This window comes from Panthera leo, chromosome C2, assembly GCF_018350215.1.
Source record: "Panthera leo isolate Ple1 chromosome C2, P.leo_Ple1_pat1.1, whole genome shotgun sequence".
In the NCBI taxonomy this organism is placed as follows: domain Eukaryota; kingdom Metazoa; phylum Chordata; class Mammalia; order Carnivora; family Felidae; genus Panthera; species Panthera leo.
The window spans coordinates 47755716-47783374 of NC_056687.1; the positions used below are offsets into that span (position 1 = coordinate 47755716).

The 27659-nt window shown below is 39.5% G+C and overlaps 1 protein-coding gene across 2 annotated transcripts; it reads left to right on the forward strand.

Annotated features, from left to right (window-relative positions):
- The first annotated feature begins 1043 nt into the window (after nucleotides 1-1043).
- On the forward strand, nucleotides 1044-27407 carry LOC122229858 (cell cycle control protein 50C-like). 2 transcript variants are annotated; one of them, XM_042955398.1, is made up of 8 exons: nucleotides 1044-1188; nucleotides 2760-2958; nucleotides 6787-6897; nucleotides 15130-15231; nucleotides 16220-16307; nucleotides 16701-16841; nucleotides 23969-24178; nucleotides 26946-27407. In XM_042955398.1, coding segments are annotated over exons 1-8 (1044 nt in total). In that variant the 5' UTR covers nucleotides 1044-1186; the 3' UTR covers nucleotides 27137-27407. The 2 variants fall into 2 exon arrangements, with proteins under 2 accessions (XP_042811332.1, XP_042811333.1); XM_042955399.1 differs by having other exon boundaries at nucleotides 1044-1164.
- Nucleotides 27408-27659: the final 252 nt, after the last annotated feature.

Here is a 27659-nt window from a genome sequence, read left to right on the forward strand (position 1 = left end):
TCAAGGTGAAGGGTGGCCGCAGTAGTGGTTGAAAGAGCTGGAAGTGTTTTTGTGGCACTTTGCAAACGTATGAGAGACAACAGTGTAACTACAATTGTCTTAATTATTGTTTAACTTTTTATTTTAAAATAATTTCAGATTTACAGAAAATGTCTGTAATGCCTGGGGAAGCTATCTGCTTAGCAGTTAAAGAGAACTGAAAGCAAGGGCTTAAAAAAAATCACTGTCTGAAATGTCTGATGATACCACAGTATAACAGCTGCTAACAAATTGTCATATCCATATCAATCTAGAAATGTGTGTCTCAGCCAGGGCATTTTTCCCCCCCAGGGCCATTTGCACTGTCTGGAGACATGTTTGGATGTCACAACTGGGAGGAAACTTCTAGCACATAGTGGGGGGGTTATGACTGGCATTAAGCAGGTACAAGCCAAGGATACTGCTCAACATTCTACCATCCTACAGGACAGCCCCACAATAAAGAAATATCTGGCCCAAAATACTAATCAGTTAAGGAAGTTACTGAAGTTAAGGAACCCAGTTCTAGAAATTTGAAAAGCAGAGTATATGAAGTGTATTTGTATGCTTGGAGTAGGTTTATTTAGAAGAAAAATATGTAAATATAAAAGTGCCTGTAGATGAATCACTGGGTTCTACTCCTGAAACCAATACTACATTGTATGTTACTTAACTTGAATTTAAATAAATTAATTTTTTTAAAAAAGTTCCCATAAGGTAAGATCTGGCTATTTCAAGAACATTGTCCCAGATATGTGTTCACTTACTACTGTGATGGTTAATGTTATGTGTCAACTTGACTGGGCCATAAGGTGCCCAAATAGTTGATCAAATATTATTGTGAGTGTTTCTGTGAGGATGTTTTTGGAAGAGATTAACATTTAAATGAGTGGGCTTGAGTAAAGCAGGTTGCCCTCCTTACTGTAGGTGGGCCTCAACCTGTCAGTTGAAAGCCTAAATAGACCTGTCCACCTCCCACACACACCCCCCAAACCACCCCCACCTCCAAGAAGAGAGAATTCTGATTCCAACTGAAACATCAGCTATTCCTGCTGGATAGCCTTCAAACTGGGACCTCAGCACCTGGTTCTACACCACCTTTTGGCCTTCAGACTCAACCTGAGACATCAGTTCTACAGAGTTCAGGTTTGCCAGCCTCCTCCATAACATGTGAGCCAATTCCTTATAACAAAATCTCTTTATATACCTCTGATTAATTCTGTTTCTCTGGAGAGCCCTGACTATATACTAATGTAAAGGTTTTTTGGTTTGGGGTTTTGGTTAGTTTGGTTTTGTTATTTTATAAAAAGTCTAAAAAATTCTGTTCTTACAGATTTGATACTGTGATGACCCGTTTGCTAGGTGTTATCTGTGTAGTATAATCCCACCCAATGTTGGACCAAGTACGTAGATGGCAGACAGACCTGATTATTTTCTGCACCAACCATGCACATATAATCTAATCTTGTAGGCTGTTACTGCCTTTTAATCCCAAGTTCTTGACCATGTTTACTTAGTGAAATAAATGGTAGATATGAATTAGTTAAGTGTTTGCTGCCATCTTCTCACACAAGGCTGATACTGGCAGCCATATTCTTCACCGTCTCCAAGTCAGATTCAAGTGACTTGCTGAGAAGTTCCCACTGGTATTATGCTTTTCCCAGTTTGCAAGTGGGAAGCTTTGACTCTGACTTTTACACGCCTAGTGTAAGCATTTGCATTTATTTTGTATTCTTTTCAACTAGCTACACCTGCCAAAGTTGTTGCCTTCTTTAATATAAAAATAGTCCAGCATGGCTTCTCTGCCTAATGCTAATTTAAAAAGGAAGATTAGAAACTCATTTTTTTTAATTCTAATTCTGTATCTTAAATACATCTTAAAGAAGAGGAAGTAATTATTAACAGCCTAATAAAAATGATGTTAGGAGATTTCTGATAAATGAGAAAAACCCCAAACCAAACCAATTCTACTGTATGGCAATATTGAACATTTAACCGATTATCTATGTTCCTCTTCCTTTCTCTTGCCTTATTTGAGCTACTCCAAAGCACATGCTTGGGAGAAGTTTAGATGTTTTTATGTACGTTTTCTACCTGAGTCTTTCTTATGGATGAAAAAATTGGCAGTTATTGAGATTAGACATCTGTGTTCCACAATCCCTGTTTTCTTCCCTCTTCATCATTATCACAAATAGCAAAGCTAGCTGTAATTTGAGAACATTTTTCCAACTTAGTTTATATTTATGTGAGAGGCAGCCATGTTTGTAAAAAACCTGATAGCCCTATTATTTTTTGTATTAATCTCCAAGACTTTAGGCAAGCTCTTAAAGATAAATCCATTTTCCCCCTCTCAGGAAGGGCTTGCCCTGAATTAGTCACCACATACCAGAAATAGCCTGTTATAACTGCTTCCCAAGGTCACCAGATGTTGGTTTAGTCCCCTGCTGGGGACTATTCCTTTTAGGCATGGCATTTAGCACAAGTTGTTGGGGGGGAGGGGGTGGATTGTTTTGTTTTTGTTTTTGTTTTGAGCCTAAAGTAAAATATACCTAGCAATGGCTGATTGAAGAGAGCTGTGTTCCTGCTGAATATCAGGTTCAGTTGAATAATTCTGGGAAGAAGAAAGACGGCAACTACAGAGGAAGGTTCATATAATTCTTAACTTAGTATTATCATTATGCAGTATTACTATGAGTAGCAATGTTATAAATGTCTCAAAAGTACAACCCCATCACCTGCAGGACCAAAATGAAGAAGGCATCCCAGATCTGCCAATCCAAACTGCCAGACAACACTGCCTTGAAGCAGCAGCAATTGCCCGCCTACCGGTTACAGCTCTCAGCCACTGGAGTCCTCTCTGGCTTTTTTGCCACAGGAGCATTCTGCCTTGGTGTGGGCATCATCCTTATATTGTCTGCAAAGAGTATCAAGGAAATAGAGGTTTGTCCCGTCTTACAATTTTAAGGCATTACATTTTTAGAGCATTACATTTTTAAGGCAGGTTCTAAGAATATTCAGCTTTAGAACTATAAATGAGTGAGCAGTCAGTATGAGAACAGAGCCCCTCAATAGATGAGACTGGAAATAGAGGACACTGGAACATCCCTTTCTCAGCTGGTGCAGATGATGGCAGCCTCTGTATGTTGGCTTTATTCATTCCTACTCCTTCTTGAGGACAGTCACTCTCACATTGGTCATCTCAGCCATTTGTTTACAGGCACCTGGCAAAGCAGAAGCTTTTTCAGCTGGCAGAGTGCTGACCAAGGATTCATAGAGGTAGGAGAAGGAGAGGCAGGGCCACATGACTGCCAGATGCCCATGAGTCACGCTGATAAAAAAATGAAGAGACAGAGATAGAAGTCTTCAATTTTGTCCCGCTTTCAAGCATTGTGTCTTTCCCTTTGCAAGTGAACTCCCTCTGAGATCATTAATTTAGGAAAGGCAAGAACCCAAATCTTTCTGGCCTCTTAAGGATACCTAGAAAAATTAACCAAATTCTACTCAAGATTGAGAAAAATTGAAACTAAGGGCACACCACTTCCCACCCCATGGCAAGCCTTTGTCAATGTGATTAACAAACTGTTGGAGGATGAGAATCTGAGAAGCTGGTCTGAGAAGGGGACATAAGAGTTGGTCGGTTAGATCAGCCATGCCCACATTCAGTTCAGTCTAACAAAGTAAGCAAATGTTTCATTCAGATCAGCTTTGAGCAGATTACCAGACATCTCCAGACTATGACCTCCACTCTGAAGGTAGCCTTGGAAAGCTGATCTATTCCCTCTCCTGATAATGGCTAACAACAAAAGTATGAACGCCAAGTCTGTCAACATTGACTTAACATTTATGAGTGTCCGAAGGTGCTAAGAGTTCTGCTGGGTTTGCAAATGAGTAAAGATAAGTAAGTTGATACCTGCCCTCAATGAGCTAATGGTAAAGCAGGTAAGGTAGTGTGTGTGAAGAACAGAGAGCTCAGCCATGGTTGCCTTGTTCAACACATCCACAGCCACTTCCTTGCACACTGTCAGTACATAATAGGAACAAACTCTTGAAGGAATGGATTAGGGCAAATGGTGAGGACTTCAAAGAGGAAAACACCGTTTCAGGCCCCAGTCTTCCTTCCAAACCACACTGTTCTAATGCCTTTCCACTTCTATTTTCTGCTCCCAGCAATTTATCTCCCCAGGAACTAAATACCATTAAGTCCTTTTGAGTTCTCTGGTGTAAGATGTAAACCACCAGGCCTCACCAGGGGCAGATGCAAAATGGCAGGAGAAAATTATACTTGCCTCGTGGAAGGCAAAGTAACTGGCTTACAAGGTTGATGATACTTATTTCCACAAACAGCTCATCCTACTTACTTTTCTATTTTCTTCTTCACCAGCCCCTTTCTGGTTCTTCTGCTTTTCCCATATCCTCCTTGCTTCCTTTCTGGTTATCCACCCCAACCCACTATGAAGTGCAGCCTCCATTAAGAGGCCACCATTGCTAAATGCTGTCACCCTATGCATGTGAAGGGAACCTCACCCCATGGTTCACTAAAGCCATTCCGCAAACAACTTTCAACAGAATTATTTTTATCATGTTAAGGAGATTTTCCAATTGACTTTTTTTAAAATCACTTCAGATAGGACTATTTCTAACATTTTTTTTTTCTTTATACAAGAAAACCAGAAACTGCTGTGACAGTGAGATCCTCTTTTGCACATGGATGTATTTCATTATATTGGGTGATAAGATGGAGTACATATCCCAGGCCAATGTGATCAAGTACAGACCCAGTGGAAGAGTTCTGAGTGGCTTTCCTCTTCTCACTTAGCCCTGTGCGACAACAAGGAAGTGACCTTTTTCCAATTCACTTTAAGCAAGAATGATCATTCCTGCCTCTCCAAAATTATATAAGGAGCAGACTGTGGTCTTTGCTGTCATTTTAGAGTTATAGATTTATAAGGCCATTTGAGACAGTAGGTCAGAGATATGTTTTCCTCATAATTTTTTTATTTTATTATTTTTTTCATCACGATAAGTGTATTCTTTAATCACCTATTTCACTCTCCCCCCGCCCCCGACTTACCCTCCGGTAACCATCAGATTGTTCTCTATCGTTAAGAGTCTGTTTCTTGGTTTGTTTCTCTCTCTCTTATTCCTCTGCTCATTTGTTTCTTAAATTCCACATATAAGTGAAATCATATAGTTTTTGTCTTTCTCTGACTGACTTATTTCTCTTATTAGCATTATGCTCCCTAGCTCCATCCACATTGTAGCAAATGGCAAGATTTCATTCTCTTTTATGGCTATATTGTATATATACCACATCTTCTTTATCCATTCATCAGTTGTGATGGACATTTAGGCTGCTTCCTTGGTTTGGCTACCTCATAAAGTTTTTAGAGCTAGAAAGCACCTTAGATATCATCTACTCAAAGATCATCATTTTTTTCTAATTCTGCATTAATAGGGCTCAAGAATGCAGGGAGCAAAATGTATACTACTACAACAGGGTCACAGATTAATTGATAGATAAAATAATGCTAATGAACAAAGTGTGGGCCCTGGAGGTTAAGTATTTAACTCAAGGTCAGAGATTGGCTGAACTGAACCCCAGTTTCCTCAGTCACAGTTTAGTGTGCTGTCAGTTCTGAGAGAGCCCTGTTCTTTAAAGCTTTTTAAAAATCAGAATGCAGTTTCACAGACAGAAAGGGCATCAATATTTTCCAAAATAATAGCTCAAGCCTTCCTGTGTATTTAAAGAATGATTTAATAATTAATTAAAGATTTAAGTAAATATAAGCATCTAGGTACAATTAAGTAGCCTTTTGGCTAATTTTTAATTTAGTTTTGGCTTCAAAACTCCAGTGGTTTGCAAGGATTAAAAAATCCAGTCTTTCTTGTTGGTCTTCCCTCCCAAAGAATCTTAAATCCCATTGGCAGTTTACCAAGGAGAAGGCCACACCCTTGCTTGCTTGCTCTTCCCCATTCCCATAATCTTCCAATTATTCTTCAGCACAATGAGGAAGAAACAGAAGGGAAATGCACAGCCTCAGTGGCCTCTCTGTGAGCCTCCCTTCCTTAGGCTTCTTCCAGCTGTATCTTTACATAACTGAGGCTCTCAGCCAGAGCTCATAGGATTTGTTCATTTGAAACACACCGCCCTTTTTTAAAGAGTCCACTATACCATTTTTCACAGAATTTGACTTTTAAAAAACAGAATGTGATAACATTTAAAGCAGAATTATTCCATGTATATAAATAACCCTACATTTTGGAAGCGTTTCTTTTTCTGTTTTTGGTCCTTTTTAATAACTTCCTCTAGATGTCATGTAGAAAAATTCATTAGTATAAATATTTTCCATACAATAGAATGGAAACACAGTGAAGTGACTTCCCCATAAAGCTGATTAGCCTCAAGCTGTAGGCCCAGTTCTTGTGAGTCATTGATGAATATTTTCCTAATGACACCTCTTTATGATCAAGACATGAGCCTTTATCACAACTGGTTACGTAAATATGCAGTAGAAACACTGAATTCCAGGTCAGTGGCAAAATGCTGCCAGGTCCCAAAGTGAAAGACTGTGAGAGGGCCCACTCTTCCCAAGCATCTGCAGAAACACTTTTGTCCCCTACTGTAGGTTGTTTTTCAGTCATGTCCCAGCATCCATGCCCTTGACCCAGAGAGCTTGAAGGCCTAGGTGGTGGACTCAGGACTTGATTTTTAAGAGATGTACTCATGTAACTTTTTAATTAATAATTGTTATTTTCCCTGTCTGATAGATTAAATACACAAAAATATGTGCAAATTGTGCAGAACTGCGAGAAGATGCTATTAATTTTGACAAAGAATGCACCTGCTCTATTCCCTTTTACCTTTCAGAGACAATGCAGGTAAGTGAAATTCAAGAGCCTTCAACTGGCTGTACACAGATCTACTCCTATTTCACACTTGGCAGTAAGTTCATGATTTCCACCAAGTGCTTTCCAAATCTGAAAACACAAAAAATAAAACAGGGTGGGGGTGAGGGATCTTATAAAGTGTTGAGTTCATGCACAACTCTTCCCCTACCTTTTTCCTTTGGAATGCTATTCTTCTCCTTTGTCTAAGTTTCTAGACTCTTTACCTGTTCAACTTTCTAACATAATTCTTAACATCAATGAGACAGACTTTATTCCAAATGTCAACACAAGAGGGGACTATAGAGATCTTTGAGTCTAACCACTCATTTTATAGTGAGAAAATTAGGGCTGAGAGGCTAAATGACTTGGCCAAGGTCACACAGTGAGTTAGTGTGAGGGGTCACACACCTGCTGGGACTCTCCTTCCTTCCCCCCCGCCCCCACCCCACCCCTAAGTCATTCTACATATACAATTTTCTTTCTTTCTTTTTTTTTTTTGCACAAAGGCACATCACTTTACTGCCCTATCTGAAAGGTAGGTACAAAGATGCAAACAGTTACATGTATACAAGGAGTAATGTTTTCCCAGAAATATGTTTTATAACTACTACGATGGTGCCGAAGACAAGTTCAAGAAGGAGAGAGACTCTCCTTAGGAAGATTAAGCTCCTAAGATTTGGATCCAATTTTTACTAGTCTTTAATTACAGGAAGTTGAGGAATTCAAAATGATTTCAAAATTTTTCCCATAAAAATTACTATCTTTTAAAGTTTACCCCTCCACTGATCTTTTTTTTTTTTTTCTTTTTTTAATTTAAATCCAAATTAGTTAGCATATAGTGCAACAATGATTTCAGGAGTAGATTCCTTAGTGCCCCTTACCCATTTAGCCCATCCCCCTCCCACAACCCCCTCCATTAACCCTCAGTTTGTTCTCCATATTTATGAGTCTCTTCAGTTTTGTCCCCCTCCGTGTTTTTATATTATTTTTGTTTCCCTTCCCTTATGTTCATGAGTTTGGTCTCTTAAAGTCCTCTTATGATGTAAGTCATATGATTATTGTCTTTCTCTGACTGACTAATTTCACTTAGCATAATACCCTCCAGTTACATCCACGTAGTTGCAAATGGCAAGATTTCATTTTTTTTGATTGCCAAATAATACTCCATTGTATATATATACCACGTCTTCTTTATACATTCATCCATCAGTGGATATTTGGGCTCTTTCCATACTTTGGCTATTGTTGATAGTGCTGCTATAAACATGGGGGTGCATGTGTCCCTTCGAAACAGCACACCTGTATCCCTTGGATAAATGACTAGTAGTGACATTGCTGGGTTGTAGGGTAGTTCTATTTTTAGTTTTTTGAGGAACCTCTATACTGTTTTCCAGAGTGGCTGCACCAGCTTGCATTCCTGTCTACATATACAATTTTCTAATCCCTAAGGCAACTCTTGGCCTCGCTCACTGTCAGGCACTGAGAAGTGCCAAAGAAATATTAAGAGAAGTTCCTGCTCTTGGTCTGATTAAAGTCTTGTGTTAGTCTGGGTCCTCCAAGAAGCAGATGCCAAGACGGGATTAGACATGCAAGAGATTTATTGGAGGGACTGCCTGTGAGGGAAAATGGGGAGAGAGCCAGAAGAGACTGAGACAGCTGTCAGACCACAACACAACTCTGACCCCTGTGAAGAAAAGGGAAGGGGAGAAGGAAGGAGGGGAAAAGGCACAGGAGAGGAGAAAGAGAAGGAGGGAAAGGAGGAAGGAAGTGAGGGAGAAATGTGTTAGACTGCAGTGTACTCTTTAGAAAGTTTCAGCAAGGCCAAAAGAGAGTCCCTAAAGAAGTCTGCCTCAGTATCTCCACTGTGCTCAGCCATTGGGAGCAGTCAGGGACATCATGGCCTTGGTGCAAACACAGGATGATTTCAGAGCATGACAGCTGGGGTCATCCCTCAATTACTGTCCCTGTATTAGCAGATCCCAGAGGCATCCTTTATCTTACCTGATACTCAAGAAATGAAAAAACTATATTCCCTTGAACTCCTCAAAGGTCCTGTCCTGTGCTCTGGACTCCACACCCCTCCACCAATGGCGTCCTCCTCCCTGACCTGGTTGATCCTTCTCCCTCCTCTTCATAGATGATTCTGCATGGAAGGATCTAAGTATAGGCAGGTCTTCTCTTGAGCTTCCCACTGAGCAGTCCCCTTTAGCTACCCACCGCAAGGCCCTGCTTCCACCTCCAACTCAGCTGGTCCCAAACCAGACTCACCATCCTCTCCTGAAAAACCCTCATCACTTCCCTTTCTGGTAAAGATCTCATCACCAAGGCTCTAAACTTTCCTCTGTGACTTTACCCTGCCTGCTCCTTTTTCATCTAAGCCTCTGATATGTAGGCACTTTTCTTCAATCCATCTCTCCAACCACTCTGTCCCCTCCATTATTTAGGCGTTGCCTCAGCTCAGACCTCCTGGTCTCTTATCAGAGATACCTAATTGCACTCCCAGCCTTTGGTTTTCCCTACTTTAAACCACGTAAACTCAGTTCACTGTCCTCCCTGCCCCCCAAAAAAGCACTGTTTCAGGTTGCTCTTTGACCACCTGAGGCCCAGCTACCTTTTCATAAAAAGGTAAAGGAGGAAGGAGACCTTGTACTTCTGCCAACTGGCCAACTTGCTTTTGCCTGATAGAACTCTATGTTTCTGCTGTTAATTTGCCTGGAAAATCTCCCCACTCACTGCCACTTGTTTTAGATGCCTAACATTCATAAGCCTTCCTTGAGCCTCCTTTTCACTCATGTCTCCAGAAACAGTTTGCCCACATTTGTTTCCTGGGAGCACTGCTTTCATTCTTCTGATGAACCTATAATCACTTGTGTGATATCCTGTGGACGCATTTCCCCCACTTAAAGGATCATGCTCTGAATGTCACACCACAGCTACCCACTTGCAAGTATCTGCACCACACGCTCAACCTTCCCTCCTGTTACCGTAGATACACTATCCCTGTTCCAGTCTTGAAGTCTTGCCTCCACTTGTGCATAGAGGCCATTTTTCTTGCCTCTATAAGGACTTAATTCAGCAGTTCTGTCCTCTGATATATCGCCAGCTTTTCTTTGTCCTCAATCATCCCCACCATACAAAACATATTATTTCACTTCTCTTCAGATAAACAAACTACTCTTCTGTTCTCCCAATTTCCCTACCAGCTATTGTCCCATTTCTTTCTTCCTGTTAGCAGAAAAACTCCTCAAAAGAGTTGTCTATCTTGACTACTTCTAATTCCTCTCTACTCATTCTCTCTTAAACCCAGTCCAATTAGGTTTTTACCCCTAACACTCAGTGAAATTGTGAGGAAACCGATGACTTTCTATGTTGATAAATCCAGCAGTCAGTCCTTAGTACCTTATCACTCACTGGACACAGGTGACCACCCCCTCATCCTCGACATACTTTATTCTCTTGGCATTCAGGATCCCATACTGTCTTGGTTTTCCTCCTAGCCCTCTGGTTGCCCTTCTTTGGTTCCTTTGCTGTTCTTCCTTTTCCCCAAACTCTTTATGTTGAGATCCACAGGGCTTTAGTCCCAGTCTTCAGTCTTCTCCTCTCTAACTGCATTCACTTTTTTGGAAATGTCATCTATCTCCAGACTTTAGATGCCATCTATTGCCAACACCATTTTATATCTCTATCCCAAATATCTCTTCCAAATCCACAATTGTATTTCCAGCTGCCTTCCTAATGTCACCATGTGGATGTCTAATCGATATCTGAAGTCAACATTTCTAAAACTGAATTCCTGGTTTCCACTTCTCCCCTTATCCACTGCACCCCTCTCCCCCCACCAAAAAAAAGCAAAAACAAAAACCCCTAACCCATCCAAAGACTTCTCAATCTCAGTTGAAAATAGCTCCATTCTTCTGGTGTTCAGGCCAAAAGCCTAGGAGTGATTTGTGACTCCCTTTATTCTCTGATATTTCACACCCAATCCATCCTGTTGGCTCTACCTTCAAAATATATTCAGGATCTGTCCACTTCTCCCACCCCTTGTGCTACCACCTAGCTCCATGCCATTCCACCTCTTACTTGGATTTCTGAAATAGCCTCCTAATAGGTCTCCTTGCTTATATTCATGTTTCAATATAGCAGCCAGAGTGAGAATTTAAATCCTAAGACATATGTTATTCCTTCGTTCAAAAAATCCCTGCAGTGGAGGCACCCCACTGGCTCAGTTGGAAGGGCACATGAGTCTTAATCTTAGGGTCATGAGTTTGAGCCTCATGTTGGGTATAAAAATTATAAATAAACAAACTTAAAAAAAAAATCCCCGTATGGCTCCTCTTTCTACCCAGTGAAATCTTAAGTTCTTACAAGGCCTTACATGATTTGTCATCTTATTTCCTCTCTGACCTAATCAATCCCTCCATTCTCTTCCCCCAACCCCACTCTCACCACAATGGACCCCTTACTCCTCAAATAAGTCAGGCATTCTCTTGCCTTGTCCCTGTACCTGATATACACTTGGCTAATTGCCCTACCTCCTTCAGGTCTTGACTCAACCCTCTCCCCAGTAAGGTCTACACTGGCCATCCTATTTCACACTGCAACATATCTACTCAACTCACCCCTGTAATACTCCTGATCTTTGTTAACTTGCTGTAATTTTAATTTTTTCCATTAGTACTTATCACCTTCTAACTTTCCATATAAATTAATAGTTTGTGATATAGTATTGTTTATTGTCCATTTCTCACTGTTGTGTCCCAAGCACCTATAAGTTACCTGGCACACTATAGGTGCTCAATTAATGTTTATTGAATGAACATATGAATCTTTGCTTCCTCCACAGTACCCAGCACAGTCTATTGTATGTGGTAGATGCTCAGAAAATGTTTGTTGAAAGACTAAATGAATGCAGGAAATATAAAGTCCTAAGTTGTATGGCTTTATGTCCTAGGAAGCTTTGGTTTTATGTGACCCTTTATTTCCCCTATGATCCCAAATGAAAGCATGTTGGCATTAGTAATATTCTGAATACATCTATATTGATTATGGCTAGTGTTAATCAACTTTTTTAAGTTTATATATTTATTATTTGAGAGAAAGTGCACATGCAAGCAAGGAAGGGGCAGACAGAGAGGGAGAGAGAGAATCCCAAGCAGGCTGTGCGCTGCCAGCATAGAGCGTCACTGGGGGCTCGATCCCACAAACCTGAGATCATGAGCTGAGCCAAAATCAAGAGTTGAACACTTAACCAACTGAGCCACCCAGGCACCCCTAATCAATTTTTTAGGTAAGTCAGATATAAACTGTAAGGAAATTACTGAGTTTTACTTGGGTTAAGCGATATTTGCAGTCAGGGAAGTTTTACATATGTGTTTTTATAGATCGGAATCCTAGTTCTCTACAGCTATGCCCTCTCTTGCCTTCCTCAACTCACCATGCTGCTTCCCCAAAGTGAAAGTATTGTTTATGGGGCACCTGAGTGGCTCAGTTAGGTGAGTGTCTGACTCTTGGTTTTTGGCTCAGGTCATGATCTCATGGTTCGTGGGATGGAGCCCCATGTCAGGCTCCATGCTGACAGCACAGATCCTGCTTGGGATTCTCTCTTTCCCTCTCTTTCTGCCCCTCCCCACTCATTCCCTCTCTCTCTGTCTCTGTCTCTCTGTCTCTCCCAAAATAAATAAACTTTTTTTTTAAAGTGTTGCTTAAAAAGCAGAAACAGACTCATAAACACAGAACCAGCTGGTGGTGGACAGAGGGAGGAAGTAGGGGCATGGGCAAAATAGGTGAAGGGGAATGAGAGATACAGGCTTCCATTTATATAATGAATAAGTCACAGGGAAAAAGGTGTATCATAGGGAATATAGTCAATGGTGTTGTTACAGCATTGTATGGTAACAGATGATAGCTACAATTGTTAAGTATAGCATAATGTGTAGACTTGTCAAATCACTATGTTGTACACCTGAAGCTCATATAACATCGGGTATCAACTATACTTCAATTGAAAAAAAAAAAGTTAGTGTTGCTTAACTGGCAGGGCAGGAGGGTTGCTTAAAACAATGGAAAACCATTCTCTCACAGTTCTGGAAGTCAAAAGTCTGAAATCAAGGTGTCAGCAGGGTTGATTCCTTCCTGGAGTCTCAGAGTACTTAAATTTTTGAAGAAAAAATTCAAAAAGATAAATTCTTAAAGGGCTTTAGTTTCCATCTGTCTGTGTCCTTTGAAACCTTTAAGTCAAATAAATGTTACCAGTTGCTAACCATTCCTTTCCAGGCAAAGACGTTCTCATAAAAATCCAACCAAACCAGTTAGGGCAACAACAGGGCCTTCGGTTCACCAGTTAGCACACATTATACATGCTAGTCAGTAAATTCACAGAAGAGTGCCTTAAACTAGGAATCCTACACAAAATGCCACTGAATTTAAAGAGAAGCAACACCATAAAGTACCTTATGCCTCTAGGACCAATAAAAAAGATGATGATCTGGGAGGCTTTGTTAAGTTAAATCTTGGACAAAGAATCATTGAAAAAAGGTTATTGAAACACTTCTGTCCCTGGTGTGGTGAGTGTTCTTTGCCTGTTTATTTTGTCCTTTATATGAACATATAACTTTGGGTAAGTGGAATTCTCTTTTTAGCTTCCAAGAAAATGTATGGTAAATTCCACTCTGTGGGTTTCATATTTTCTATAGTTATGGGTCAACAATAGAGGTTCGCTTGTTGGGTGAGGAAAGGTGATCAGTCATTCTTGCTATGCCTGGCTCGCTCGCCTTACACGCTCTCTGTTTATGGTATTGCAGCCTACCTCTCTGTCGTGACTCAGAGTCTCCCCTTTCTTGGTGTTCCAGACACTTTTCTCTTACAAGTGGACTGAGCTCTTCAGCCTTTGTTGTTTTCTGTAACTGGCCACAGTTACCATGACCCTTATTTCCAGCCTGCCCTGAGTACCAGCTCACATTTTCCATACTCACCCACATAAGTGTCCTTGGGGTGAGACCAGAAGCCTTTCCAAAATGCCATTTTCCATAGTATAAGAGAATCAATTGACTCAGGAGATTGTAAAGGAATACATTTGTATTTCTAGCACTGAATATAGCATCTAACATATGGAGAGCACTTAATAAAGGCCTTCATATTTTTGGATGCAGGCCTTCATTATTTTGGAGGTAGGTAGTATATTAATTATAAACAGCCACATTGGTCATTTCCATTTGCATCATATATGCTGTTAGTAAAATCTGTATCAAGTCTGCTGGAGAATTTGGGTATGTCACTATAAAGATAAGCATGCTGGTAGCCTGTGATGAGGCAGCCTCATAGGACAGCATACATGAAAAGGACCATCTCTCATGGCAACAAGGTGACTTATCACTAAGGTGAAAATCACCTTTCTTTCAGAACCATGAGTTATTCTATTCCCCTTTTTTGTCCATAATGAATGGTTCACCATTTCTTGAGCAAGTGCTGTGTGCCAGGTACTGTGTTAGATCCTAGGGATACAAAGACAAAACCCCTAGAGCCAGACAGACCACACAGGGCTAATCTCATGCCTAATCACATGCACCCAAATATGCTTGGTGGTTCCAGCTTCAAATATGTTCAAGGATTTGCTTTGAAATCATTGGCTTTGATGCCTACCACAACTCCTAGGCAAAGCATTTTTCCTACTATTGCTAGGAAACAACAATATTTGTTACATCAATTTTATATATTGAGAATACAAAAGCCTGGTTTTAAAATCTTTTCGTGGCAGAAACACAGTAGCCCTTACAAAATCATCTCAAATAAATTACTTGGTTATTTTAATAATTCTGTGTAAATGAGGATTTTCCATCACTGATTTTTTAAAATGATTTCTTGGGTTTCTGTTTGATATAAAGAAACTTACAGTTCCCAGGGCACCTGGGTATCTCAGTCCATTAAGCATCACACTCATGAATTCAGCTCAGCTCATGATCCCAGGGTTGTGGGATCAAGCCCTGCGTGGGGCTCAGGGCTGAAAATGGGGCCTACTTAAGATTCTCTCTCCCTCTGTCCCTGCTCCAATTGTGCTCGCTTGCTCTCTTTCTCTAAAATAAAATTTGAAAAAAATTTTAAGAAAGAAATTTTCAGTTCCCATCAATTTTTTTCTGTGGTACTTTTTATTACAGAAATCCTGTCTGTGTTTATTAATATTCTAGTTAATTCTTCTAACTCTCCTCTTCTTGCTTTTCTCCTTTACAGGGCAATGTTTATTTGTACTACAAGTTATATGGCTTCTATCAGAATCTTTATCGATATATTCTATCCAGAAGTAATAGCCAACTGGTGGGTACAGATTTAAAGGTAAGACTTTATTTAATTTGGTATAATACTCCTTTTTTTAAAAACCAGGTGGATCTTTCAGTCTAAAAGAGAGTTTGGAAAATAAACTAAAAACGTAAAGTTTTACAAGGCAGGAATGCTCATTTCATTCTTGCATAAATTGAAGGAGCTGGGTTTTCAGTATAATTGCTATTGAGAGGCATGGTTTCTCTCTTCAAAACAGTAATGTGTATCTTGTCCAATTAAATGGTTATACTTTCCTGCACCAACCATTTTGGTAGTAACTCTGAGTGGTTGGTCTCAATCCAGTTCCCTGTATACCTACCATTGTTCTTCCAATAACTGGGACCTTCACTCCAGACCAGTTTAAGGAAATTCAGCCCTACTTGATTGATTAAAAGACGTTGGTTTAATTAAATACCCTTTCTCACCTAGAACACAAAATTTTATTCTTGATAAATGATACTCACCACGCTAGCAAAAAAAGCTAGAAGGAAACCTTTTCCATACTGAGATTATTATATGCAAGTGATAATCAAATGATTTTTTAGCAACCACTCTTTTTAGATACATTCTGGTAGTTAGCTGTATGGATTCCCTGTGATAAGTCATCTAGCTATATAAACCCACCGTTTGTATAGTTTCAGAATATGAGTTACATTTTGACAAAAAAGGGGTTTAAAAATGTATTTCAGTGTAGCTTAGTGTGATATTTAGCACAGCCAGCAAGTTAAGTTCCTTTCTGCAGATATATTGGTATGTTACATATTGTTAATAAGGGGGAAAAAACTACACACACACACACACACACACACACACACGTCTCCAAAACACAAAAATTTCTGAGTCTAAGTGAGCCAGAAGTCTGGGAAAAGTTGGTAGCAGTCCATAATCTTGTTATGTGTGAATAAATTACTGTGGGTTGATTTACATTGCCAGTGTTGTCACTTTTAACATTCTAAGAGAGTTTACCAAACCATTTCTCTTTACTGTATCATCTTGCATCCAGGATGTTGGAAACTGTGCTCCATTTAGCAAGTCCCACAATGGGACCCCCATCGCTCCTTGTGGTGCTATTGCCAACAGCATATTCAATGGTAGGTGACTTTTCCTGTCTCCATGGTGTGCCTTTTCATAAGCGTGTAATAACCTAAATGTCCAGAAGATCAACTCTGCAACTGGCAGTTCAAGAAAAATTTTTGTATGCATTATCCATTGACTTATGGTATTTCATTTGCAAATAAGTTCTCCCTTACCAGAGATTTGAAGTAGTTAGGGAACATGAGCTAAATGGAGCTTGACAGTATTTTCCAATATTTGAGGCTTTGGCAAGAAAAAGAATAGTCTTATAATTCCAACACCTATTGCATGTAGGCATGTTGAGAGTCTACTGAAACCCTAGTTTATTTTTCATCTGTGTCTGGTTTTGTACTTTGAAGTGGGGCAAAAATGCTTGCTTATATCTCTGACAATTTTTAATTTCCTTACAGATACCATCATTCTTTCCTACAACCTTAATTCATCTATACATATGGAAGTCCCAATGCTAAGGAGCGGAATTACATGGTGGACAGATAAGTATGTCAAGTTTCGGAATCCAACTGCCATTAATCTTTCTAGTGCATTTACGGGTAAGATACATATGTTAAATATTTTTACCTCTTTACAGAAACATTGATTTTTATATATGGGGAAATGTTTATGATACCTCCTTCTTTACTTTTTGTTGACCTCTGTTTTGCTCTTTGCCTACCTGCAGGCACCTCCATCACATACCTATCAGAAACATGAAATGATTGGTGCCCTGGTTCTTTCAGTTTATCATTTGGAAAAAGGCAATGTTTTAAAAAACGTGTTGCTTCATCTGTAATTAGGGTCACCATGTAATTTATTGTCCAACCTGGTGCACTTTTGAGAGTAAAAAGGGGCACTAGAATAAGTCAAGTCATATGTTTGTTTGAAATTTGTATTTATTTATCAATAAATTGACATTACCCTATTGGTGGGCCTGTAAAATAATTCTATACAAACTATTTTAAAATGCAATTCTTTCAAAACTTAAAATGACATATCTGTGTATATTAAAACAACCTAAAAAAACTACTTTATTATTAGAATATTAAAAATAACATAAGCAGAATAATTATTCTGGATAGTCACATACTTTAATCAGTTTCTTGGCCATATCTGTCTTCATTACATGCCTCTGTATTTTTATTTTTTCTTATAGTTTTTTTAACATTTATTTATTTTTGAGAGAGAAAGAGGGAGCACAAGCAGGGGAGGGGCAGAGAGAGAGGGAAACACAGAACCTAAAGCAGGCTCCAGGCTCTGAGCTACGAGCGCAGAGCCTGATGTGGGGCTCAAACTCATGAACTGTGAGATCATGACCTAAGCTGAAGTCAGATGCTTAACCAACTGAGCCACCCAGGGAACCCACATGCCTCTTTATTTTTCTAATGAATCTGTTCTATTATTTTAAAAACATTTTATTGAAATATTTTGCACCAAAAACCATAAGGTACCTAGGAATAAACCTAATCAGAAAGGTAAATGATCAGTGCGCTGAAAACTATAGAAAGTTTATGAAAGAAATTGAAGAAGACATGAAGAAATGGAAAAACAGTTCATACTCATGGATTGGAAGAATAAATATTGTTAAAATGTCAATACTACCCCAAAAAGCTTGACAGATTAGAGAATAAAAGGAAAAAATTAGAAAAGGAAAAAAGAGGTAAAAAAGGAAAATGCTTTGAATAGGATAAAGTAAAATGATGAAAGTCAAATAGAATTTTTAAAATTTTAAAAATGTAAAAAATATAGTAGAAAAAGTTAAAGAAAAATCTTTTTAATAAAAATAGAAAATAAAAATAGATTTTTTCTTTTTCTGTATTCAAGAATAAGAAAAGAAAAAAAATTGAATAAAAGGTCCAGCGAATAGAATGAAGTACCATTGAAATTACATCTGGTTTCCCATAGAAGTGAAGCTATGAAGCACTTTGTAGTCCATAAACTAAGCAGGGGGAGAGACGTGTTTGTCAAGAGCACTGTTGGCCCAGTTAGGCAGGGTTTAGTGTAAAGATCTGTTCTCCACTAGATGGTGCTGCTTAGCTTTCTGGGGTGGATTGTTGTGGCATATGTAGGTGTGTATGCCCATGTGCAGAAGGGCTGAAAGTGGTGTCACCCAGCTACCCAGTCTCTAGTATCAGAACTCTGTGCTCTCTGTGACTGGCAATCAAGCACCCTTCCTTTGTCTTGGGCTTCTGTCCACTACCCGCTTTTACACTGTCTGTGACCAAGCAGTCAGGTTGCCAGGCGGCACCTGACTCAGATGGGGCTGTGTTTCCCAACCCCTGACTTCTGAGGGACTGCAGCTCTGACCTGCTCAGACCTTCTGGAGGAGGGTCTTGTTGAGCAATGGCTGGGTGCCGACCCACCCCCAGGATTGTTTGGGAGACTGCTGCTGCTGATGCCCAGAGACTGCAGCTGGGTGCCAGTCTACTCCAAAAACAGTTCACGTGATCTTGTAGCAGCAGTGTTTCAGGGTTTATGGAAAATCACAACACACATCTGGCAACAGGCTTCCCCTTAATGTCCTTGTTCCAGCACCAGCCAATGTGGCTGTTCTCCAGGGTCCGCTGGGGCCTTTGCCTGTGGGGAGGCCACACAGCCTCTACCAAATGTCCTCCCAGCAGGGGAACCACCTCTCCCGTGTGACCTCGCTTTCTGCTCCTGGGGATTTGCCCTTCCCACCAGAGCACTTCCAGGTATCAAGCTGCAGAGTTTCAGACTCTGCACTTCCCCTGTTTATAGAGTCTTAATGGAACTTAAACCCTCTCCTTTCTCCCTTCTCCCTTTTTTTTTGTTCCGTCCCTGTGACTGATTCCACTTTTCCACTTTCTCTCCAGCTGCTTTTTTTTGGGGTGGGGGGCTGATTTTCCAGTACTCTTCCCCCATCTCTGTCCTCTCTCCACAAGCAAATACAGTTCCCTGCCCTCCACAGCTTCTCTCTCCCCCAGTTCACCTCTCTGCACCATGTACCTGCTGAGTTCTGTGGTTTGGGTTGTGCAGATTGTTGTGTTAATCCTGAAATCAGTTTTCTAGGTGTGTGAGATGATTTAGTGTTGATCAGGCTGCATTTCAGGGATAAGAGATGCAAAAAAAAATTTCCATGCTGTTCTGCCATTTTTGGCCCCTCCTCCAGATGCTATACAATATTAAACTTTCTTGATATCATTTAATTCTGGAAGAGATAAACATTTTTTATTCAGTTAAAAATAAGAGTTCCAGGGTGCCTGGGTGGCTCAGTCAGTTAAGCGTCTGACTCTTGATCTCAGGGTCATGAGTTCATGTTCTGTGTTGGGTTTTGCACTGGGCACGAAGCCTACTTTAAAAAAAAAAGAAAAGACAATGAAATGAAATAAACAAAATAATTAATAAATAAATAAAATAGGAGCTCCATCAAAAGAGTTTTTACATAAATTGAAATATCCAGAACAGAATTATAGAATTTGTTTTTAAATGTTTATTTATTTTTGAGAAAGAGAGAGACAGAACATGAGTCAGGGAGGGGCACAGAAAGACGGAGACACAAAATCTGAAGCAGGCTCCAGGTTCTGAGCTGTCAGGACAGAGCCTGACAACGGCTCAAACCCACGGGCTGTGAGATCATGATCTGAACCCAAGTTAGACACTTAACCAACTGAGCCACCCAGGTGCCCCACAATCATAGAATTAAAATTTAAATTTGTACACATTTTGAACTCTTATTATGTAATATGTTCAATAATTTCCTGCTTTTTGGGGGGTAAATTTTAATATCTTCTTGTTTGTAAGCTTGGCTTTCAATAACTATAATTCATTAAATCAAAAACTGAAGTTTTTTGATATTCCATATTTTGGATACTTTGTTTAAAATTTTTCAACTCTTTTGAATTAAATTCAACCAAAAGTTAGAGGGCTTATTTACCAAAAAATTTGAGATCATTGTAGGACACATCTTTTGGTATATAAAATAGTTCTTCAAAGGCTCAAACATTTCTAAATTTCTGGTTGATGATATATAACAAAGACAGGCCGCATACCATGCTGATGTATTTCCTTAATTTAGCATCCCTATTACTGTAAAAATTTTGCAGTTCAGTTTCAAAAATATTTAAATTTGCACAACTACAGCTCTTCTTTTGATTGGTAAAATAATGTAGCTTGTTTGGATATAATTATAAATTATGTATGTACTACAACCAATTTAAGAACATTGTTGTGTAAATTTCTCAATTTATTAAGAACATTATCTTTGTTCTGATATTGTGCTCTACCACATTTGTATTTATGTTATCACTACAAAGCCAAAAATTTACACTTGCTGTTTGAATTTTTTAACTGAATTTAGAATAAATTTATTATAATATTAGAGGCTTTATCTTTCAAGACTGAATATCTAAAAGCCTTGCTTTGATTCCATGAAAAATCAAACCCAAAAAATCAGACCAGCATTATAATTAACTTGTCTGATGTTTCTGTTTGAAACATCTGAAGACACTAATGTAAAACTTGCCTCATTTAACTGTTTACAAAGTGTTTTTTTGTGCTAATGGAGGCAAAACATGAAAGCTTTTTTTTTTTCTTTTTTGGTAACAACAACAACAACAACAACAACAACAAACCCTCTAAATAAAAGGAGAAGGAAGCTCACTTGATCTAAATGACAAGTCAAGGTCGTGCTCACATTATTGGATATAAATAGACCTTCTGTAGCTATCTGAGGTAAAGCATTGTCTTTGGATACACTCTTTTAAAAATAGCCACAAACTTCTAAAGTAGATTCTGATGTTCTTCAGCAGATTTATGTCTTTTAATTTTCACTCAGTCACTGACATCACAATGATTCCCCTGTTGTGGGGTAAATGTCAACTAACACTGCAAGTTTCACATTCATCAACTTTCTCAAGAAACTGTACTTAATTTTATATTAAACATATGTGTTCCCTTTTTAACTCTTCACAGCTACAGGGACTTACTAGCAAATAAAAACTGGTACCAAACAATAAAATAGTTACATATTTGCACCATATAATAAATAATAAAACCACAGTTGCAGGGGAGTTCAGATGACTCTCAGCAAGACCGTTCAGCATCTATTTCCCACATATATCATGTAGGTATAATGTAACCTATAATTTCCCATGTTTCCCACTGATCCCACTGGCTTATAGACTGGCATCTTCATGCATCTCACAGGCCAAGAGTGAGGTTATGACCTAATCAGTTGGAGTGTCAAACAGCTGGCAGAGGTCACAGGAATATGTAGTGTTTTGATTGAAAGGGTCTCTGGTTATCTTTCACTAATTACACATTAAAGTAAGTACTCCATTCACTGCACATTGGTATTTTACACACTACCCGTTAAGACCTGGAAGGTGGAGGGATGGAGTTATAAACATATTATTTGTTTGGGGTAAATGCTAAGTCAGTTGGGATAACAGACAACAGACATCAGCTGGAACTACTTTAGACAAACGGGCATGTATGGTCACTTTATCTCTGACTGACTTCCTACTGTTTGAAAGGAACTTGGCAGCATTCTGTAGTTTTGTCTTCCCACATAACCACGGGCCTATAACACAAAGGGGCCTTGGCTTTCATCTCCTGCTATACTTTGTTCTTACCTTTACTGTTAGAGTTACCACGTTATCTTGTAATTATCTATTTGAATACTTGTCATCCCCACTTCAAGTCTGTGAATTCCCTGAGGAAATTAGGAAGTTTTATATCCCTGTTCCTTCATACATAGTGAGCAATCAAGAAAAGCTTATTGTTGAATGAATGGATAAAAGTAAATGACCCAACTTGGAAAATGAAGAAAAGTGGTGCCTCTTAAACCACACTTCTTATACTCTTCAGTAGTGGGATGGAGTGGGAGCGGGGGTTGGTAGGAGAAGGCATGCTTGAACCTACATTTTTAACAAGCTCCTTGGGTGACTTGGGTGTCAATATGCCCATAGGACACATTGTCTTAGGGCATGTCTCTGGCTAAAGTAGACAGAGGGTGAGGTCCACAGTATGGGTACCAAAGGCAATTTCAATTTTTATCAAAATTCTTCTGGCAACAGTGATTGAAGTTTTGGGAAGGGTCAAAATAGGTGAGCTCCACAAAATTTGCAGAGGAAGTTTCTCCAGCAAAGGATTATTTCCTGAGGAAGTGTTTAAGAATACAAACATACTTCAACAGATTAATCCAACCAAACACAGCACTCACTTTTACCAGCACCACACCCCATGCTTAGAAAACACGACTGGGTTTCTTTTAAGAGAAAATAGTTTAGTTAATTGTCAGAGTTGAGAAAGAGTGGTTTTCCCTTTTTCATTTTGTATTCTACAAATACTAGGACCAATTGTCTGGAACTAAAAAGTTCACTAAACAATTTTCCATTATTAACTCATTCTTTAAAATTCAATATAGTTTTTAGGATCAACTTCTGTCAGCTTTAATTAGAACCACTCATTCCTTTATTGAGCATATATTGAATACCTACTATGTGCCAGGCACTAGACTAAATGCCAGCAGAAAAAAGATGAGGAAGACATTGTACTCAAGAGTCTGCTGTAGAGTGGGAGAGGCAGACATGCCCACCATGGGCCCTAAAGTGGGAAGTATGAGAATGAGACTAAACTCAACAGACTCATTTCCTGGCACTGGCCCTCCCTCCTGTGCTTCCAACATTCCCACAGCACCCAAACCGACTAGGCCTCCTGGATTTAGAAGAGGCTTGCAGTACCTTTGCTCTTCACCTCCTCCCATCTACCAGTTCCTCCTCACTTCCAGCCTTCAGCTCTTAGGCACACTATTGCAGAGAATCTCTGTTTAACACGATCTTCATGCACAGACATGATAATTTCCTTAGATTACATTTCTAGAAGTAGAATTTCTAGACCAAAATATAATTAAACCTTTTTTTAAAAAAAGTTTATTTATTTTGAGAGAGAGAGAGAGAGCAAGAGAGAGACAGGGGTAGGGGCAAAGAGAGAGGGAGAGAGAGAATCCCAAGTAGGCTCTGCACTGTCAGTGCAGAGCCCGATGCAGGGCTCGAACCCACAGACTGTGAGATCATGATCTGAACCAAAATCAAGAGTCAGACACTTAACCAACTGAGCCACCCAGGCACCCTTATCAAACTTTTTGATGCACGTTCCTAGATTGCCAGAGGTGTTATTAATCCACACATTTCTCTGCTCTGTTCAAGAGTTCCCATTTCCATTGCATCATCAAGGGTTGTCACTCTTGTTCTCTTTACCAATTAACCAAGTTAGGTGAAATGATCATATCTTGTTTTAATTTTCTCTCTTTAAATTACTAATGAAGTTAAAGAAAATACAGAACCTATGATGATATCACTGAATACAACCACTATTATAATTTTCTCTACCTGTTTTTTCTCAGTGTTTTATATGCATTTAATGTAGTTGAACACATAATATACATATAATTTGATACTCTGTTCTTTTTTAACCCTATGACAAATCATCATTATTTCCCCTACATTTCTCTAGAGTCTTTTTAATCCATTATTTTTAGTGGTTATGTATTCAGAGAGCTCACACACATGCTCACACACACACACACACACACACTTTTTTTAAAGTCTTAATTTTTATTTCTCTTAAGAATGCAAAAGTTTTTTCATTCTCTACATTCTAAGGAAAACTGAATGGGTATAGATGATTTCTTTCAACCATGTCCATTATTTTCTTCCCACAGGAACCGCAAAGCCCCCATTCTGGTCTAAATCTGTCTATGAACTGGATTTAGAGGATACAGAAAACAATGGCTTCCTCAATGATGACTTCATTGTGTGGATGCGGACAGCTGCCTTTCCCACTTTCAAAAAACTATACCGTCGACTCAATCGAGTACAGTATTTTATTGAAGGCTTGCCTGCTGGTAACTACAGTTTCAACATTACCTACAGTATCCTTTTATACCACTTTTGCTCCTGGGGATGAAGGAAAATCAGTGTCCATCTGGGCACTAGTTGTTGAATTATTTCATTTTTTACTTTTCTATTCTACAATCTAATCTATCTATATGAAGAATAAATATATAGTTCTTTCATAGGTAATACTTTCACTTGCCACCATATAGCTGTTTTTCTACACCTTATGTAATCAAATGTGTACAATAGGTTTTTTAGGAATAACAGTAAAGCAGTATCAGGTAAGTAGATATGGGTAAGTAAGGAGGGATATTTCTATCCTCCAAGAAAGATTAAGTACCACAGAGCCTTGAGATCTTTAACAGAGAGGAGAAGACTGCTATGTAAGATGGGATGAGTTTGGAGGACCATAGTAATGAAGAGAGAGCAATTTGATAAGAAGTAAATGTAGAAAATGAGCTAAAAATAATGAAAACTGAGACTGTAGAGCCTTTTATTCTAGGCAAAACTAGACCAAGGGAGCCCCGGACTCAAGAAGCAGGTCGGGTTCATCCAACCCATGTGATGTGTGCTGTAAGCTGTGCTCTGAAGACGCTATTCTTCCCTCCTTTGGCACAAAGCCAGCTAGTAGGGGTCAGTGCCTTGGTTACAGACATAAGGTCCAAGTTAGGAGATACATGCTTTCATATGAGATTCTGAATTTTTTACTTAGTTCAAAAATACAAATGTAACTCTTGATCTAAAAACAAGAAGACTTAATTTCAAAATGACACCAAACACTGTTTTTTAAAAAATATATACATTTATAAGCAATTTATACTCACTGTCATCATCAGACTTTAAAGTTTCTTCCTAATTCTCCTTGAAGCTGAAACTTTCCAAGGCTTGTAAAAACTTTGGGACATCAGCCCAAATAAGCATCAGCACTTCCAGTAGCATCTCAGGGCTACTGACTAGGGATTGTTCTTGGGTCTTGGGGCCCGTGGCAGGCCAGAGGATCTTAACACAAAGCTGTCTCCCTCCTTAGTTTCTATACCTCTCAGGGAGCTTGAATGAAAAATACTTGAGAATAAGTGAATTCACTGCATGTGCTCCAGTTCCCAGCTCCATCTTCTCTTCTATCCTGGACTGTGGATATCTCCATCCTGACAGGGGAGGGGGACCTTCCTCAGTCAAAGACGCCCCTACCGACGTGACACAGTCTCTACTTCTCAGCCCTGTTGCCTCCTTTTTGTTCACTGATGAGGAGTACAGTTTGCCTTCAGTTTGTTCATTTTCATGTCTCCCAAAATGAAAATGAAAGCCACAAACTGATTTCTCTTATGCAGCATTATCCATACACATCAAAGAGTAAGCCAAAGACTATTACCTTTTTAATAGGATTTTAGCAACGCCCCCCCCCCCCCCCCCCAAAATTTGAGATTGAAAGTTGCTTGACAGTGGTCTCTCAAATTAGATCTTCCGGTGCCACCAACTTTGTCTATGGCTGCCTTACCAGTTACAGTAGCAATCACAAAACAGGAAGAAAAAAACCAATCATGTCCTCACAATGCATGATAAGGAGTTTCAAGTTGAGGAGAAGCATGGGTTCCAAACAAAGGAGACACTCTGTTTCTCCTCTGGAGACAAGCTCTCCTCAGGTGACTTCGCTCAGAGTCATATTTTAATGCTGATGACTCTCAAGTGTAAATCTAGCAAGCAGAACCTAGATCCTGAGTTTCAGTCCTATACTTGTGCTCACCATGCTGAGCCCTGATGTGAGCGGTACCCAGCCTGCCTCACGGCCTGGCTGCCATGCAAGGAGAACAGCTATATGTAAGCTGCAGCAAACACCTACCACTCCTAAGGGGAAAAAGATGTTCTTTGTGCAAGGAAATGATCTTAATGGAACTGAGGAAAGAAAACAGGCAGGTGGGTGAAGGTGGCACTCAAGGACCTGTGACAGTGAAGAATTCTGATGGAAAAGAAAGAGAGAGAACTTGTTTCCTTGTTAGGAAACTGGTTAATTTCCTTGTGCCTTTAAATCGCATATTGCCAAGTGATTCGAGGCCTTTTAAGAGCTTTGCTGGGAAATGCTTCTGTCCTGTGCCGTTGCTATGAGAAGCCTTTATTTGTTTATTAGTTTGGTTTACAAAAGGCACCAGATGTTTAAAAACCTCAGGCCACATGCATAATCAAAATGACATCATTAAAATGCTAATGATAGCAAACCCACTTCAAATATTTTCTCCCCGGCAGTGAGGGATGTTTGCTTTTTCAAAACCCAAATGGATGCACCACCTTTAGCTTTCCCACCAAAAATGTTTTGCCGTCTATCTCATTATTTTTGCTTCTTCACTGGTCTTGAAGAATTTTCCCTCAGGTAGAAATTCAAACAGTCTATGAAGGACTTTAGCCTACGTTGGGTCTCCTGATTCATAAACATAAATTTAGGCTTGCTGTAAAACCCATCTGTATTCTTTTCATTTCCTTGGGTCTGCCAAAGGAAATTAAATATATTTGTTCATAATTTAGTTGTCCGTAAGCCATTCTGATGTATTTGTGTCAGAAGTTCTTTTACAGACTAGAGATATGGTGAGAGAAGGCTTCTTTTTACTTAATTTCATTCCAGCAAGATACACCACACTGCTTGGTAAACATTAGACAATATGACATTGAATATTCAACCATTCTTTTAACCTACAAAACAACAAATTTATGTGGTTCAGATATTGAGGATACTATATTGGTACTATATTGAGGATATACAGTGGTAGAGCTGACAGTGTTGAAATAGGTCCTTAACAGGTCTTCTTGTTTTAGATTTTCCTGTAACCAGGTTCAAAGGAGAAAAATCAGTTGTTCTTTCCACCCTGACATGGAGTGGAGGCAGTAGCCTTTTCTTAGGTCTCGCCTACACAGTGACAGGAGCTGTGACATGGTTGGCTGCCTTTTCCATGATGGCAATCCACTTGATGCTGAAAGAAAAGAGAACGCTCTTCATCGAGCGGTAAAGTCAAGTTTTAAAAAGAAAACAAGAAAACACAGAAATGGACAATGAAGCAACTAACAGAGCCAATGATTTCTGACAAGGCTTGAAATGACTGGGATGTTTCATCAAGGGGAACTGGATTGACCAACCAAGTGCAATCCCAGAAAGAAAAATACTGAGAGTTTCAGGGTGAAGAAGAGGAAGAAGTGGGGGAGAAAGCGGTGGAGGAGGAAGGATGGAACAGCATAATTATGTATATAGTAAAATGTCCTTGGAATGGGAAAGATAAGTCATCCTTGAGTTCTTTTCTTTTAATGTTTTAAATTTATCTATTTATTTTGAAAGGCAGAGAGACAGAGAGAGTACACAAGTAGGGCAGGAACAGAGAGAGAGGGAAAGAGAGAGAATCCCAAGCAGGGTCCATACTGTCTGCACAGAGCCCAATGCCGGGCTCAAACTCAAACCGTGAGGCCATGACCTGAACCGAAATCAAGAGTTGGACACTTAACCGACTGAGCCACCCAGGTGCCCCCATCCTTGAGTTC

Bases quoted from the DNA above. Each gene is read 5' to 3' on its own strand.
- LOC122229858 (XM_042955398.1), top strand. The intron at 2,959-6,786 runs GTTTGTCCCGTC...CCTGTCTGATAG, and splicing joins AGAGTATCAAGGAAATAGAG to ATTAAATACACAAAAATATG. The intron at 16,308-16,700 runs GTAGGTGACTTT...ATTTCCTTACAG, and splicing joins TGCCAACAGCATATTCAATG to ATACCATCATTCTTTCCTAC.